General features: G+C 40.3%; 1 protein-coding gene across 3 annotated transcripts in view; it reads right to left on the minus strand.

Annotated features, from left to right (window-relative positions):
* The window catches only part of LOC130356970 (transient receptor potential cation channel subfamily V member 1-like), a 92,725-nt gene that overhangs the window by 52,996 nt on the left and 24,409 nt on the right, over positions 1–15,320 (minus strand). For all 3 annotated transcript variants that reach the window (XM_056559198.1, XM_056559197.1, XM_056559196.1), the window contains exons 3-4: positions 8,686–8,828; positions 1,821–1,973 (exon numbers count right to left, since the gene is read on the minus strand). In XM_056559198.1, coding sequence (XP_056415173.1) covers positions 1,821–1,973; positions 8,686–8,828 — 296 coding nt within the window. The remainder of the gene's footprint in view (positions 1–1,820; positions 1,974–8,685; positions 8,829–15,320) is intronic.

Raw genomic sequence — 15,320 nt, forward strand, 5'->3', positions numbered from 1 at the left:
TTCCAAGTGTGACTGATACTCCCTCATCCGGCATATGCTGTAAATATACGCTATGGGTTGACAGTGAGCTCTCTGACAATCTAACCTTTATTTTTTTTCCACAATGTGTTAGACTCAGGAACTGCTAGACTACTTGTTTTAAATGGATAAATACATTTTATTTGTTTTAACTTGGTGCTGGATCCCCATTGAAATTTTAGATCCATAAGTCACCAAAAATCTTTCCAAAGATGAAAGGATGCAGGATTGATCCTTTATAGTTAAGAAACAAAGCACTAAGTATTGCTGGAGATACACTGTAAAACCTTAATACCTGTCAAAATACTATAATAACATTCTAATCACAAGACAGATACATGTTAAAAATAACCTAGAAGGTGCGTTTAAAAATAATACATCATAATTATAAAGAGTGAAGATAGAAAATATGGAACTGCACATTAAAATAATGATAACCATTTCTTCTTCTTATAGAAGCTATGTAGGTGCGATGTGTAATAAACTTTTATTATGTATCACATAACTTCATCACACTTATGTATATTACATAACGTTGCTCTTAGATGATTTGACAGCATCAACATCCATGACTCTGAAATGGATTGACCGCAAGCAATGATGCCCTTAAGTTTTACTTATAATGTTATATCCACGTTTACTGTACCGTCTTGCAGCCTGTCGATAGGTTTACATCTTAAGCAGTGGTTGTAATGATCTACCCAGAATCTGTATGAAATTACTCATTGTAACGTCTATGTGCACGGAGTATGCATGCAATGAGTGATATCCTATTCAGGCTCACACCAAGCATTACTCAAGACATGAGTATAGGGATATGCTGCAGAATCGTATTAATGAGTTTCTGGAGCGCAGATGGTTGTCTCCACTCCAGGCAATTGCTATGTTTCATTTTTTCCCCTAATATATAACTTTAGATAGGATAAGAAGTTGTTAATCCATGTCAGTGCCTTGAGGGGTGCAGGGGTAGCAGTCACACCTTGGCCCTAGATGCCTAATAATGACCAAAAAGCCTCTATGCCACATAAGAGCTAGGTGGCCCTGTTATAGATTTTGTCTTTGGGCTTGAACATATCACTTTCAAAATACAGTCCAATCTGCAACGTTCAGGTTATAGAGCAGGATGAGCTGAACAGATATATATATATATATATATATATATATAAAGGAAAAAGAAAGAAGAAGCACCGTGATGCAGGATTCTAGATCCGTCTGGGTGCTCAGCTTCAGGGGCAGACCGACCCCCAACGTAATATCCTCAAAGAAGTAGAAGCGGCACTCCCAAGTCACATCAAATAGTGGTTTATTCACTCATCTGTGAAAGCGACGTTTCGGCTTATCAATAAAGCCTTTCTCAAGCATGCTTGAGAAAGGCTTTATTGATAAGACGAAACGTCGCTTTCACAGATGAGTGAATAAACCACTATTTGATGTGACTTGGGAGTGCCGCTTCTACTTCTTTGAGGATATATATATATATATATATATATATATATATATAGTATTGCCTGTGTATGAGTGTACATGAAGTGAGATCTGTCAATCTCGGAATAGGATCACCACTTAACCAAGAATGTGCAGAGATTTGTAAATGACAAGATTTTGTGGTATTGTCTTGTCTCCGTCTGCTGCACTACTTGCTGCCTTCAGGTTGGGTTATCTTTTCAATGTGAGAGGGCCCCTTTAAGCTATGCCATCCAAACATGGTGAAGCAGAGAATACTGTACGGAACACAGTGCTTGCATAAAAGAATTTCTTAAAATGGAAAAGATAAACACAGTAATTCTCTTGGCTTTACTTACCATGATAATATGCATTAGTATATCCTGCATTAACCAATTGTTCCAAATGGCCAGTGTTCTTTGCAGCCTCCAGCAATATTGGGATGGTGTCGTTCCTCCCGTTTCTTAAATTCCACATGGCCTTTAGTAAGCATGTCTTTCCAGTATCAGGATCTGGATATGAAAAGGAAACTTTTAGTTGGTATTTGGATTATGTTAATGTGGATCTTTGTGAAACAAATTTCAGTATGGATCAGCTGATGAGGACCATGAGGACAGAAGAGATCTTGTTATAGGGATAACCGTAAACTGGACCTAAAATGGTACAACATTAGTTTATGGACATGAATGCCAGAGTTTCTTAATTTTGCTCGTACATTGGAGTGCCCTTTTAATCTTGAACACTACAAGAGTTGCTAGTTTGCCATGTGAGTAATTATTAGGGGTGTGAATCGGCAAGAATTTGGCGATACGATATGTATCGCGATACACGTATGACGATACGATATATCGCGATATATCCCGATTCTGTTTACGGGGCGATATATATCGCGATATATCCCGATTCTGTCTCAAAAACAATGTCTTTTACACTTTTTTATTAAAACTTTATTTTTTTTTTATACACTTTATTAGACTTTTAGGAGGAATCATTAGATTCCTCAGAGAGATGAATAGAGTTCTATTGAACACCATTGATCTGCGATCCATTGATAGAGCCTAGTCAAGCCAGGCTCTATCAATGACAGAGCCACGGGACAGCAGGAAGCAGAGGTAAGCCCTCCAGCTACCTCCACAGTGGATCGCCTACCCGCGATCGCGCTGCGGGGGGGCGATCCACCCCACTAGCCCACCATGGAGCATTCACAGATCCCTTTAGACACCGCTGTCAGCTTTGACAGCGGCTATCTAAAAGGTTAATAGCCAGCCGCGGCAATCTGCTGGCTATTAGCGGCGGCCACGGCTACTGAAAACAGCCGGGGGCTGCAGAGTATGGAGCGGGCAGGAGTCCGGAGCCCACTCCATACAGATTGCTGAGCGACGCATGCTGGATATTAGGTGATGCATCTGCGGCCCCCGGCTTCTGAAATCAGTTGGGGGCAGCAGAGTAAGGAGTGAGCCCGCTCCATACACCCAGAGCGACACCGCATCAGATCCGGCCCTGCTTGCACGAGCCGGAAAAATTCACCTGCCCAGCGCCCGGAACAGCATGTCTCGGCGTCAGGAGACAACCCTAAAAGGATCAATTCAAAAATATTTTGAATCGATTCAGTATCGCCAAATGAAAATTCGCGATAATCGCGCAAATCGATTCTTTCTTACATCCCTAGTAATTACGGTATATATATATATATATATTGTTCATCACACACACAATAGAAGCGATGTGACTATAATATAAGGCCACTGTTTTATGGAATGTACCGTTTACTTGAGGTAAAGATGGATTTCTGCTTTAATCATAACCTTGGATGAATATCTGTAATTTAGAGAGAATCGTAGTATAACATATGTAGCTGTTCACATAACTGCTTGTTATTGTGATATTCATTATGACATCAAGATCTATTTCTTTAACATGAAGGTTATACCAGCTACAGGTTTGTATGAAGTTTACTTGATTTTTGTAAAATAACCAAAAGGCAAAATGTAATCAACCTAAATAGTTTTTTTATTTAAATTTATGTAATGATTGTAATGATTCTGCATGAAATTACAACATATTAAAACATTTGTTTTAAAGAAAGTTTTGTCCAAAGTGTGCTACAATTTTATACATAAATTGAAAGTGTAGGTAGGATTATCAATTTACAGGGCAGGGCTATAGGTACATCTGTTTTAAAGGAAAACTGTCAGCTTGCTGCCCCCGCACTAACCAGCAGTACTGATGCCTACTGTGCCTGGATCCGCCCGGCCGAAATCTTCTTTTTTCCATATATGTTAATTAAGTGCTAACTGGCACAGGCGGGGTAACTGGAACTCTGACGTCAGCGGCCGCAGCACCACCCAGCTTATTAATATTCCTCCCCTCCCTCCACCTCTCCCTCTTCTCCCCACTCTATAATGAAGAAGGAGGGGAGGAATATTGATGAGCTGGGCAGCCCTGCGGCTAGCGGCTGCTGACATTAGAATGCCAGTTACCGCCTGTGCCAGTTAGCACTTAATTAGCATATATATGAAAAAAAGAAGATTTCGGCAGAATGGCCATGCGGATCCGGGCACAGTAGGCATCAAACTGATCAGCATCCCCCGCACACAGGGCAGCATCCCCCTCAACCTGTACCGCTTGATGGCGGGGGGAGCAAGCTGACAGTTTTCTGTTTGATGCAATAGATCTGGAAAGGTCTCGAAAGACTTTTTCGAATGCACTGTATGTATCTGCCAATGTTTAAAGAGCATTTCTCCTGGCTGTGATCACTGTCTATTTCTGATAATACCTTAAATTATAATAAACACTGCCAGGATCCTTAATCCTCAATTGGAGATCCACATTTCCCTGCAGGCTTAAAGTGGAGGCATGGACATTACTGTAGACCATAGCCTACGCTCCCCTCTCTAGCTCTCTGTAGATATACAAGCTAAAGGGGGGATTTATCATTGTATTTAGACTATATTTTAGCTCTAAATTTGTCTCTTAATTTGTCGCAGTTACTTTTTTGCAACTTTTCAGGTAAACCATTTTCTTATGATTGTGTCAAAATCAAGTTGTTTTTCTGCAGTGGTCATGAATTTATCACGTGTGACTGTGGGTTAAAAGTTGCCAAAAAGTTGCGTAGCCCTTGATTTGGCCCTGACCTGGCTTATAAAACTGGGTGTGGACAGCATTAGTAAAAACTTGCACAGTTTTTGCGCAATAGGATAAAAAAAGATAAAGTTGCACAAGAGGTACCATGTAAAGTGGCGTACTGAAGCGTAATTTCAAAGAAAATGTGTACTGGCACTATATTTATGACATGCCATGCGACCAATTAATACATATGAGGCAGGTACACATCATCACCCCATAAAAAGGAGTCAAAAATTGTTTACCTACACCACATTTGATGAATTCCTCCTTGTATGTTTCTGACTTCACTCAACAGAAAGCAGAAAGGAATATGACAATGTGAGGGCAATCCCACTGAGTGAAAGGGGCATGAGGGGTAAATGGACGCAGGAGATTGTGCTGCAGGGTTGCTCTATTTCTGTATTGACAGAAAAGCTACACGAGAATTCAGACATGCATACATCAAACCAGCAAGACATTTTGGGAACCAAATAAGTTAAATTAAAGGGGTACTCCAGTGGGAAAAAAAAAATTTCAAATCAACTGGTGCCAGAGAGTTAAACAGATTTGTAAATTACTTTTATTTAAAAATGTTTATCCTTCCAGTACTTATTAGATGCTGTGTGCTTCACAGGAAGTTGAATTTCTTTCTAGAGTCTGACCACAGTGCTCTATGCTGACACCTCTGTTCGTATCAGGAACTGTCCAGAGAAGTATAGGTTTGCTATGGGGATTTTCTCCTGGTCTGGACAGTTCCTGACTAAGGCCATTTTCACACAGGCGATTTTTTGTGGAATGTCCACCCTGAAAAAATTCCACAAACAGTGGGTGCCGGCAAAACATTCTGGTGCTAGGGCCATTCAAGAATTAACTGTCTCAATCAATTTGAAGACTGCATATCGTTGTGGTTTTGGTTACACCGTGGCCACAATGTGTGAATCCAGCCTTAATGCCGTAGATGTAATAATTATTGTGAATAAATCAAAAGCAGTCAGTGGTATCTTTCTATTAGTCATGGACAGAGCTAATGCATTATATAGCTCACACTTACTGGCACAATGTAAAACAGACTTATGGGGGGTCTATGATGAGCTATCGGGAAGTAAGTGGTCCTTATACTGGTTTTGCACATGGTCCCCTTGCTATCCGTGTTGATTCATCTATTGACTCTTCGGCACCATTTGGAGTGTATTTTTTTGTAGGTTTTAAGACTTCCAAGGCAATAAGATAAAGTGTGATTCTCTGCAAATCTCTGGAGATCATCAGCTGATGCATCCCCATGTGACTAGGCTTCTGCTCGGAGTGCCCTTTCAGGAAGCATAGTTATACACAGCAGATAAAAGCCCTTAAATAATCCTTTAAGTGTTAGAAATCAATCAGAAGTGAAAACTGAATTACCTAACAAACTAAGCAATTTATCCCGACAATTATTTCTAGTGAAAGCCCAGCACTGTCTCAAAGATGTCCGAAATGTTACAATAAGCAACATGAATTATGGACTTTGAAAAAAAAAACATATTTTTGTTATAATTTTATTTTGCTGTTCACCAAAATGTGGAAGATGACTGTAATGTTGTTTAATTGAAACTATATTACACGTGGTTTAATATGATATACAAGGTTACTTATAATTTAGTTATTTAAAGGGTATGTTTACTTTTCAACACCATTTCTGTATTGGCAGAAAAGTTACACGAGAATTCAGACATGCATACATCAAACCAGCAAGACATTTTGGGAACCAAATAAGTTAAATTAAAGGGGTACTCCAGTGGGGAAAAAAAAATTTTTTTTCAAATCAACTGGTGCCAGAGAGTTAAACAGATTTGTAAATTACTTTTATTTAAAAATGTTTATCCTTCCAGTACTTATCAGCTGCTATGTGCTTCACAGGAAGTTGAATTTCTTTCTAGAGTTCTTTTAAGTCTGATCACAGTGCTCTATGCTGACACCTCTGTCCATATCAGGAACTGTCCAGAGAAGTATAGGTTTGCTATGGGGATTTTCTCCTGGTCTGGACAGTTCCTGACATGGACAGAGGTGTCAGCAGAGAGCACTGTGGTCAGGCTGGAAAGAACTCAAGAAAGAAATACTACTTTTTTTTAGTATACAGTAGCTGATAATTACTGGAAAGGTTAAGATTTTTTATTAGAAGTAATTTACAAATCTGTATAACTTTCTGGCACCAGTTCATTTGAAATTTGTTTTTCTACTGGAGTAACCCTTTAAGAAACCTTAAAGGAGTACTCTTAACCAAAACTTTTACCTGCCATTGTCACTGATTCCCCAAGTTATATAATTTTGTCAATTACCTCAGTAGGGTTCCCTGAATGAATCCATGTTTTCTAGCCAAATCGGAAGTGCAGCCTCACCCAGTGAATGATGACTTTCGTTCCGCACTATCTGGCCGTCCGCGGCCATCTTTGAAACAAAACGCCATCATTCCTTTGTTCCTCCCTGTATTAAGCCAGCCCCACAAATGCGATTCGGTCACTCCCCCAGTTGAATATACAACAGCCCCCTCGTTTACTCAGCCGGCATTCTCTTGGCTGAGTAAATGCCTCTGTAGCCTCCCTCCTATCATGAACCGAGTCGCGCGCATGCGCAGTAACCAGCATCCTCGGACCTGGCATGTGATTACGTTCAACCAGTAATATAACCGATAGTTACGCCGCCGTAACTATCAGTTATATTCACAAAGCAAGTTACGCAACTAACATACTATACTCGCATGCGCATGTGCACACCCCAATAGGAGCAAATGGAAACCGTAGCTATTCCATTAGAAAAGTGTGTTTAAAAGTTATTTTATGCATGTAAATAGCTAATAGCTATTCTCCGGTACACGTGTGCTACAGCGATGTGAGCAGAGTATGCTTAAATAGCTGTAGCCAGCGTGATCCGGCTGCAGCAATTGTTACATTATTGGAGGAGGCAGAGAGGGGCATAGTGATGAATATTATTAGGGGTGGGGAGAAAGAGTGAGGGAGGGCTTGTGGGCAAAAGGATAGGAGCAATGAATGCTGGGTAACGTGATTGCTGACGTCAGATTCAGACGAACAGTACCCGGAAGTAAGCCAAATTACCGCGGGCTGCAGCGGGAGAACCACCGGACCGATTCAGGAGATCAGCACCTCTATTGAGAGGTATTTAAAGAACCTATGCGATGAAATTTTTTTCTGTATCATAGTACTCCTTTAAAAGGGTTTTCCCAACTGAGAGAGTAATCCCCTGTCGACAGGATCCCTTATCCCTAAGGTCAGAACCCCCCCCCCCCAACACACAATCTCATAAACAAGGGCATGACACTGCTACATTAATTCCCTATAGGAGCCACGGAAATAGCTGTATTCAGAATGGAGCAGTGGAGGATATGTGTCCACATTCTTGAGATCTTGTGGATAGGGGATAACTTTTTCAGATGGGAAAACTCCTTTAAATTGCATCGGTGTATACACTTAAGCATTGGGTTAGCCATTAAAAAGTCATTCAGATTCAGAAAATGGGTTGGTTTTTCATTTCCCCTAAAAATAAGCTGCTCACAAGCTGTTTTTTCATTTTTATTTTTTCATGGTTGTTTGACGATGAAACCTATTTTTTAACTCTCTAATAAATTAAAATATATAGGTAAATAAGGTAGTTTTCCACACAGTTTTTTTTTCTGGAGAGCCAAAATCAGAAGTGGATCTGGCAGAAGTATAAGTCCTTTCTTTTATATTTCCATTTCTTTTGAAATACACTTCTGACTTTTGTTAAAAAAAAAAAACTGCAATGGCAGTATTCTAAAAAGCGGCAGTAAAAAACCTAGCCATATCTTTCCTTCTGCTTTGGATTCAAACTGTCTACGCTATTGTCTTCAGCCCAGTGTCTTGTCTGGTGCACATCCTGTATCGGACTTCCTGTTTCTGTGTACAGGACACTCTAGCCAGGAATTCAGTCAACATTATCTCCCTCTTTCTATGTGGGATGGGTTAACGTCAAACAGGTGTAATAGGAGGGAGATAGAGTTAGTTTTAGCTTTAAGCAACAATATCACAGCATTGCCCTTCAATTCATTACTCTGTACTAATATGTAAGATTTATCAAACCACACTAGCTCCCAGCAACATCTTACCTTACCTGTAAATTCACTATTAGTTAGTTTTTTCATGGTTTTCTGCAGGTAGCTTTGTAGTCCAGCCAGGTCTTCAGTATCTTCATTGGCTACTGCAGCAAATATTCTCTCTCTGTTGTAGCAATCTTTAGGATCAATGTCAGGAGCTCTGTTAAAATGAAATTATTATTTATATAAAGAGTGCAGTAATACAGAGGTTTGACTAAGTGAGACAGGTTGTTTGTACATCTTGCCTATAATTTTTTTTCATTGTATGTGTACCAGACTGGATAAGCAGCAGCATATTGCAGTGCAAGCATTGAGAAGAAGATTTTAGGAAACCTCTTTAACATGCTGAAGAAAAAATCTGCACAAAATTGACACGAAAATCGATCTGTGATGTGGCTTTCAAATCTGCAGCAGATGTATTTATTGTGGAGTTGAACGGTTGAGTTCACGTAGATAAATGCATCCTAAGAAAGACAATGACAAACGGGTGCGCGCGGAACACCCCTACTTTTACATCGGTCGACATGGAGTTTCATAGAAAATGTATTTGCTTTCCATTTGTTTTAACACATTTCATTTAAATTTGTGCATGCCACATTTTTTTCTGTTCAAAAAACAGAATGTGAATGGAATGGAACTGAAACAAAATCTGACCCATTGTTATCAAAGGGAAACGTTCATTTCCATTTTCCTGATGCCTAAATGATGTGGGTGCCTTTATTTTTCATAAAAAAATAAAGGGAGAACCTGTAAAAACCTCAAACAGCCTCACAAACAGATCCTAAACCGGTGGCGTATTATAATATATGTAGCCTCCTGCCCCGAGAATCCAGAGATACTGGTATTTTCCAGTAACAGAACGGAGAGCCATTTGTTCCCACTCTTCACTCACCCTTATAGCCAGAAGGCAGCTTTAGCTGTGCAGCCTAGATGGGAACAGTAGAAGACGAGAAAGCTGTCATGTTCTGCAGCAAGAGGAGCCACAGCATGGGAGCCGGGAAAAGGGAAGTTTCTATTTTTTTCTTTCTTTCTTTTTTGCCCAAAAGGGCAATGTACTGTCTGGGGAAAACTACTTTTTGGGGGGCTCTAATGGGGCTAAATACTTTAAGGGGGTACCACTAGGGAAATTAATTCTGTGGGCAGGGTGGCTTCTGTGTGGAAACTATTGCGGGTAACTACTGTTTGGGGGTACTAATGGAGTGCCAGCTACTGTGTGGGAGTACTATTGGGGATAACCCCTGTATGTGGCACTATTGGTATCTACTGTGTGTCAGCACTATTAGAGGGTAACTAATGTGTGGCACTCTTGAGGTAGCTACTGTGTAGAATACTGTTAGAAGAAAACTACTATTTATGGCCACTATTGGAGGGTAACTGTTGTGTAGGAGTACTGTTAGGGGTAACTAATGTATAAGTGAACTATGTGGGGGGTAACTACTGAGTAGGGGTACTATTAGGGTCACTAATATTCTCTGGGTCACAAATGGGGCACAGCTTAGGGCCAATGGTACTGTTAATCCACCACAACATCCGTAACTATAACACAATTTGTTATATAAAACATATTATAAAAATACTTTAAAAGATTGACTCGACCACAGAGAATGAAACACTCCATTATATGCAGTTTTATTTATGTTTGTATTTCATTTTGAATATAGCTTTCTAGACCTCTCAGTCCTTCTACCATGCTTCTACCTGCTCTTTTGTCAGTCACTTGTCAAACCTTCAGAGGGCAGACACATTGGTTAAAGGTTTTTTAGTAGATTTCTGAAAATGTTCATGTGTGCATTGTAAAATAAGGAATGTGCTCTTTGTAAAGCATTACTATCCATATCCTTACTGAAGTTCCCACAAGGTAACCTATGCAAATGCCAAATCAGTAGGTACAGGGTGGAGAACTAACACTGTTTTTACAGTGCCTGACTGAATAACAATAATAATTACCTGGTAAGAATAACTTTGTTATCGTCTATATGATTATATGTATTCAATCTATATTATAAAAATATATAAACATACTGTATATAATCATTATGTATCTGGGTCTTTATGTTTTGGTGACTACAGGAGTACTCAGTATTTGGGAAATATAATGGCTGTGACCACACAATGAATAATTTTATATTTGACTAGTAGAACTCGGGGTGGAGACTGTTGAGAGGGATATCAACTGCGGTCACATTTAAAGGAGTACTATTGTGCAGGACAATTTATCCCCTATCCAAAGTATAGGGGATAGGTGTCTGATCGCATGGGCGTTCCAACCACTGGGACCCCCTGCAATCTCTTGCAGGGCACCCCGGCTCTTCCCAAGAATGGAGCATGACAACTCTGTATGTCCAGCTCTTCAATAGAGGTACATGAAGGGGTCAGCATGCTCCGTTCCTGGGGAGAGCCGGGTGCCATTCAGCCCAGCGGACGGACAACCGCAATAGGGAATAATATTGGATATGGGATAAGATGTCTATGGACGGAGTATCCCTTTAAAGGATTAGATATAGTAGAAAGAAAATGGCTTCCTGTGAACACAGTAGATGCTGTAAGATTTAGCAAGCACCAGTGGCTATTATGTAGTAAGGCAGGGACCAGGGTAGTACTCCTCTCATATGACCTGGTATGTTTACATGCAATAAAAATGTCTAAAAATGAGGTTGTTATAACAGCGTGGGGATGTGTAGGGATGTCTGCAAATCCTATTTAGGTGAAGTAGTGCAGTTGTAAACAACTACTGCAACAAATCTACAATGTATACATTTATTATAGTCATTTATGACTTCTCATAACTAAACAAAGTAAAACCCCCAAAAATATCCTATCCAGTGAGGAGCAGATGAGAATAGGAAATGTCTTTAAAAGCCAATGCAGATATGTGATTTTTTTTTCCAGTACAATGTGGACCTTATTTGTAAAAAATTTCTAGCCCAGGGTTGTCTAGTTCATAAAAAATTTTTTTGTTATATACCCTGTTAAATAATTTTGAGTAAATAGAATTTTGGGCCCACAATCAGGACAAGTATCTATTAAACAAAGCAGCTACTGTACAAAGAGAATCCCTGTCTTTCTCTCTCTGGAGTACCAGGGTGCCCATGAGCTACATAGACAGCTCCCAGACTTTAATGAGCACCATGTAATGCTTTACTTTCCCTGGGGTGGTGCTGTAGGAAAAATAAACACTTTTTTGTAGGTGTAAAGGGGAACTCTGGTTCTTTTCTTCTTATCTCCTATCCACAGAATGGATGGGACCCCCCGCAATCTCCTGCCCAATGCCCCTATGTTCTGAAGATTTGTGTTCAAAACACTATCATCATGCACAAAGCAGGGTGGACTGGTTTATCTCCGGCTTTCCCATAGACATTGCATGGAGAAAGCGTATCGACAACCACCACTCCGTGTAGGAGGAAAACACCACAGGGTGCTTGGCAGGAGATTACTGGGGGGGGGGGGGGGTCCATCAGTTGGACCCCCTGCAAATAGACACATAGACCTGTGGATGGGGGAAGAAAAAAAGTACCAGAGTTCCCTCTTAAGTAGTCAAAACCGTTAAACCAATCTTGAACAAATTAAATCAGTACAGTATTGCGATTGGTTGCTAGGGTTAACTAGGCCACTTTTTCAGGACAGTTTTGATACCTAAGGTCATGTGTTTAACAAATAGCAGGAATCTCCCTGCTATCCTCCCTTCTAGTAGTCCGTTTGAGGCAGTAGTTATAAAGTCTTCTGATGCCCTGTCCCAGAGCAATGGATCAGCTATTTTGGATTGCTCTGGTCTGGATAGTTTGGTAAAAGTTCCATTAGTTAGTCTCTTTAAAAGACTCCTGGCCTGTGCACTCTCTGTGGATTATATTGTATGCTATGTCCAAGTCTTTCTTGCATCTCTATGGATCTTTGTTCTTGCCATTGTTCCTAGTTTCTTATGTATTTCTTGATTCTTGTTCGTGTTATCCTGACGTTTGTATTTGATAGTTGCTGCAGTCTTGTACACTTTGTCTAACTGCAAGCTTGAGTGTTTTTGGCTTTGCTCCATTTTGTTTCTCTAGATCCTCCAGCCTATTGTTGTTTTTGCTGGGGTCAGTTTATAGTCTAGAGCAATTTTTCCCAACCACGGTGCCTCCAGCTGTTGCACAACCATGCCTCCCAGCATGCAAGGACATAAGTTAAGAGTTTAGTCAAAGATCTAAAGAAAGATTAGGGAGAGCTGATGCTTCCATACTACTACTTCCTTATTAGTTCCTGAGAAAATGCAATGTCAACATATTGACACTGCCCAACACATTCAATCTGATTTGTATTTTTTTTAAAGAGATCATAGTTTTAATAAAGGCCTTCTCTTCTATGAATTATTCTTGCCCAGCTTTATAAAATAATCTCTTCCTATTTGTGCATAAAACATGGGTTCCTGGAAGCAATGTACCTAACATGCTGCTCCCAGTTAGGGTAGAAAGAATGTGTTGTTAGGTTCTTAGAGCCATTTGTAGAGCCAAGATTTCATACTGAATTGTTGAAAAAGGGAAGAGTTTTATCTGGTTCTGCAAATGGCTCAAACTCAATTCTAAATATATCAATGCAGTTTTCCAGATGCTGATAAGAAAAACGAAAATAAACGTTTTTTTAAGATTTGAAAACACTGGTTTGATTTGCAAACTACAACCACCAGATGTTTGAAGGGTCCAAGGTGCTCTTCAATGTTTACATAGGTTTCAGCTAGTTCATACTGGCAAACACTGTAGTTTTCATTGCAGCAATGCAACATATGTTTTTGGCAAGTATGAATGAGCTTGCAGCAATTCTAAACATTAAGGAGGCTATAGATCATGGATCGGGCCCCTTCAGGCAAATGGTTGGTGTAGATACTGGGAATTGGCCTTCCACTCTGGCAGTCCAAAAAGAGTATAGAAGGTGCTAAGATCTCCCGCTAGTCACAGGCTGTTTCACACTGGTCACAATGGCTTGAGGGCTTCTACAGAAACTTCCCACATTTCATGGGCTTTTATAGTAATTGGTGACTGTATTGTAGTTTATTGTACTTGTAGTTCCCCTGGGGCGCGCCCTGTGTAGTGTCTTGCTTCATGGTGCTTTTTCTTGTCTGTGATTGATGTAAAACAAACATACGTACGTCAAAGCACTAGCTAGATAGCTCCCAACTACAGGCCCAGCTAACAAACCAGTGTAACAGTGCACCACATTCTACATTTATGGCCTCATTTTTAAAAGTTTGAGTAACCACAATTGACCCCCACCTTCAATCCTCATTTTTTCCCTTTTCAGGCTAAGAATATCCCTGCCTCCACCTACCAGGACTACAAAAGACTTTCTTGGTGCCTAAGGAAAGGGCTTAAGAATACCCTGACTATCACTATAATCTTTAAAAAAAAAAAGGTGCCTCTACATGACTAATTCTATCTGGTGCTTGGTCCCATTGGCATTATAAACCACTATAAAAGAAATCTGTTTTATTCTTAATTGCCCCTTTCCACCTTATGATGTCACAGGCCCACTTCCAAGCCCTGTAAATGGGCCTGCCATGCACCCTAGCCTGGTTTTCATGGATAGACAACAGGCTATTGATATGGCAGGTGGTGCACCATTTTACATGTTACCAGGTATCCCTGACTAAATGCTCAATGATAATATCTGGGTAATGGAACCTTAAGCCATATTCAACACTGTAATATTTGCATTCTGTAAGCTTATTGCAGGCACAACCCCATCAGCAAACTCCATAATCCTTTGTTTATTTAGTCACTATATGAATACTGAACATAAAGCATATACGGTAGTTTAGGAAAAGAGAAGTCAAGACAAAATAGAGGTGATGGTAATGATTAAACGTCTGACACACAGGCTACACAAAGTGTATTGAATTATAATAATAAATCCTAAATTTAAACTTTATGCAGTTCCTTCTTCCTATCTCCTCGCCTCAGTATATAAGACAATGACAAGCAAGCCTCGCCAAAAGTAATCCTAAACATGGCTTTGATTTTGCGTATTCTCTTAAGTGAGGATACATTTAGGAATAAAGAGTTAATGCAAGTGAAACATCACAAGTGATATTTTGGCGGCTACAAGTGCATAGTTTCTAAAATTGCTGCTGTTACCATGGATTCTTTTTGTGAGTTGGGGGAGGATCCTATCACCACACCACTAAAAGAGGCGATGAAGAAGAAAAAAAAAATGTATGTGCTGTCAATGAAATCACGGAGCGCAAAGAAAAACAATAAAACAACAATAAAATCAAGGTGACCAAAATAATACAGTATTGTCAGTCCTGAAAATCACCACCATTAGGTTTTTTCCTTTTAACCCCTTAAGCATGCAGGGCATATCTGTAAGCCCTGAGTCCCCTCCCTTTCTATAACGCGGGGCCACGGCATCATAGCGGGTCGGGCCTGGCACCTAGCAACAGCCGGGACACGTGGCTAATAGCGCACGGCACTGATCACAGTCCGTGTGCTATTAACCCTTTAGACGCAACGTTCAAAGTTGATCACTGCATCTGAAGTGAAACTAAACTGCTCCCGGGTAGCTCAGTGGGCTGTTTGGGACCGCCATGGTGAAATCACGGCATCCCGAACAGCTGTAGGACACGAGGAGGGTCTCCTACCTTTGTCCTGGTGTCCGATCGCCGAATGACTGCTCAGAGCCTGAG

Source organism: Hyla sarda, chromosome 2 (genome assembly GCF_029499605.1).
Source record: "Hyla sarda isolate aHylSar1 chromosome 2, aHylSar1.hap1, whole genome shotgun sequence".
NCBI classification, from domain to species: domain Eukaryota; kingdom Metazoa; phylum Chordata; class Amphibia; order Anura; family Hylidae; genus Hyla; species Hyla sarda.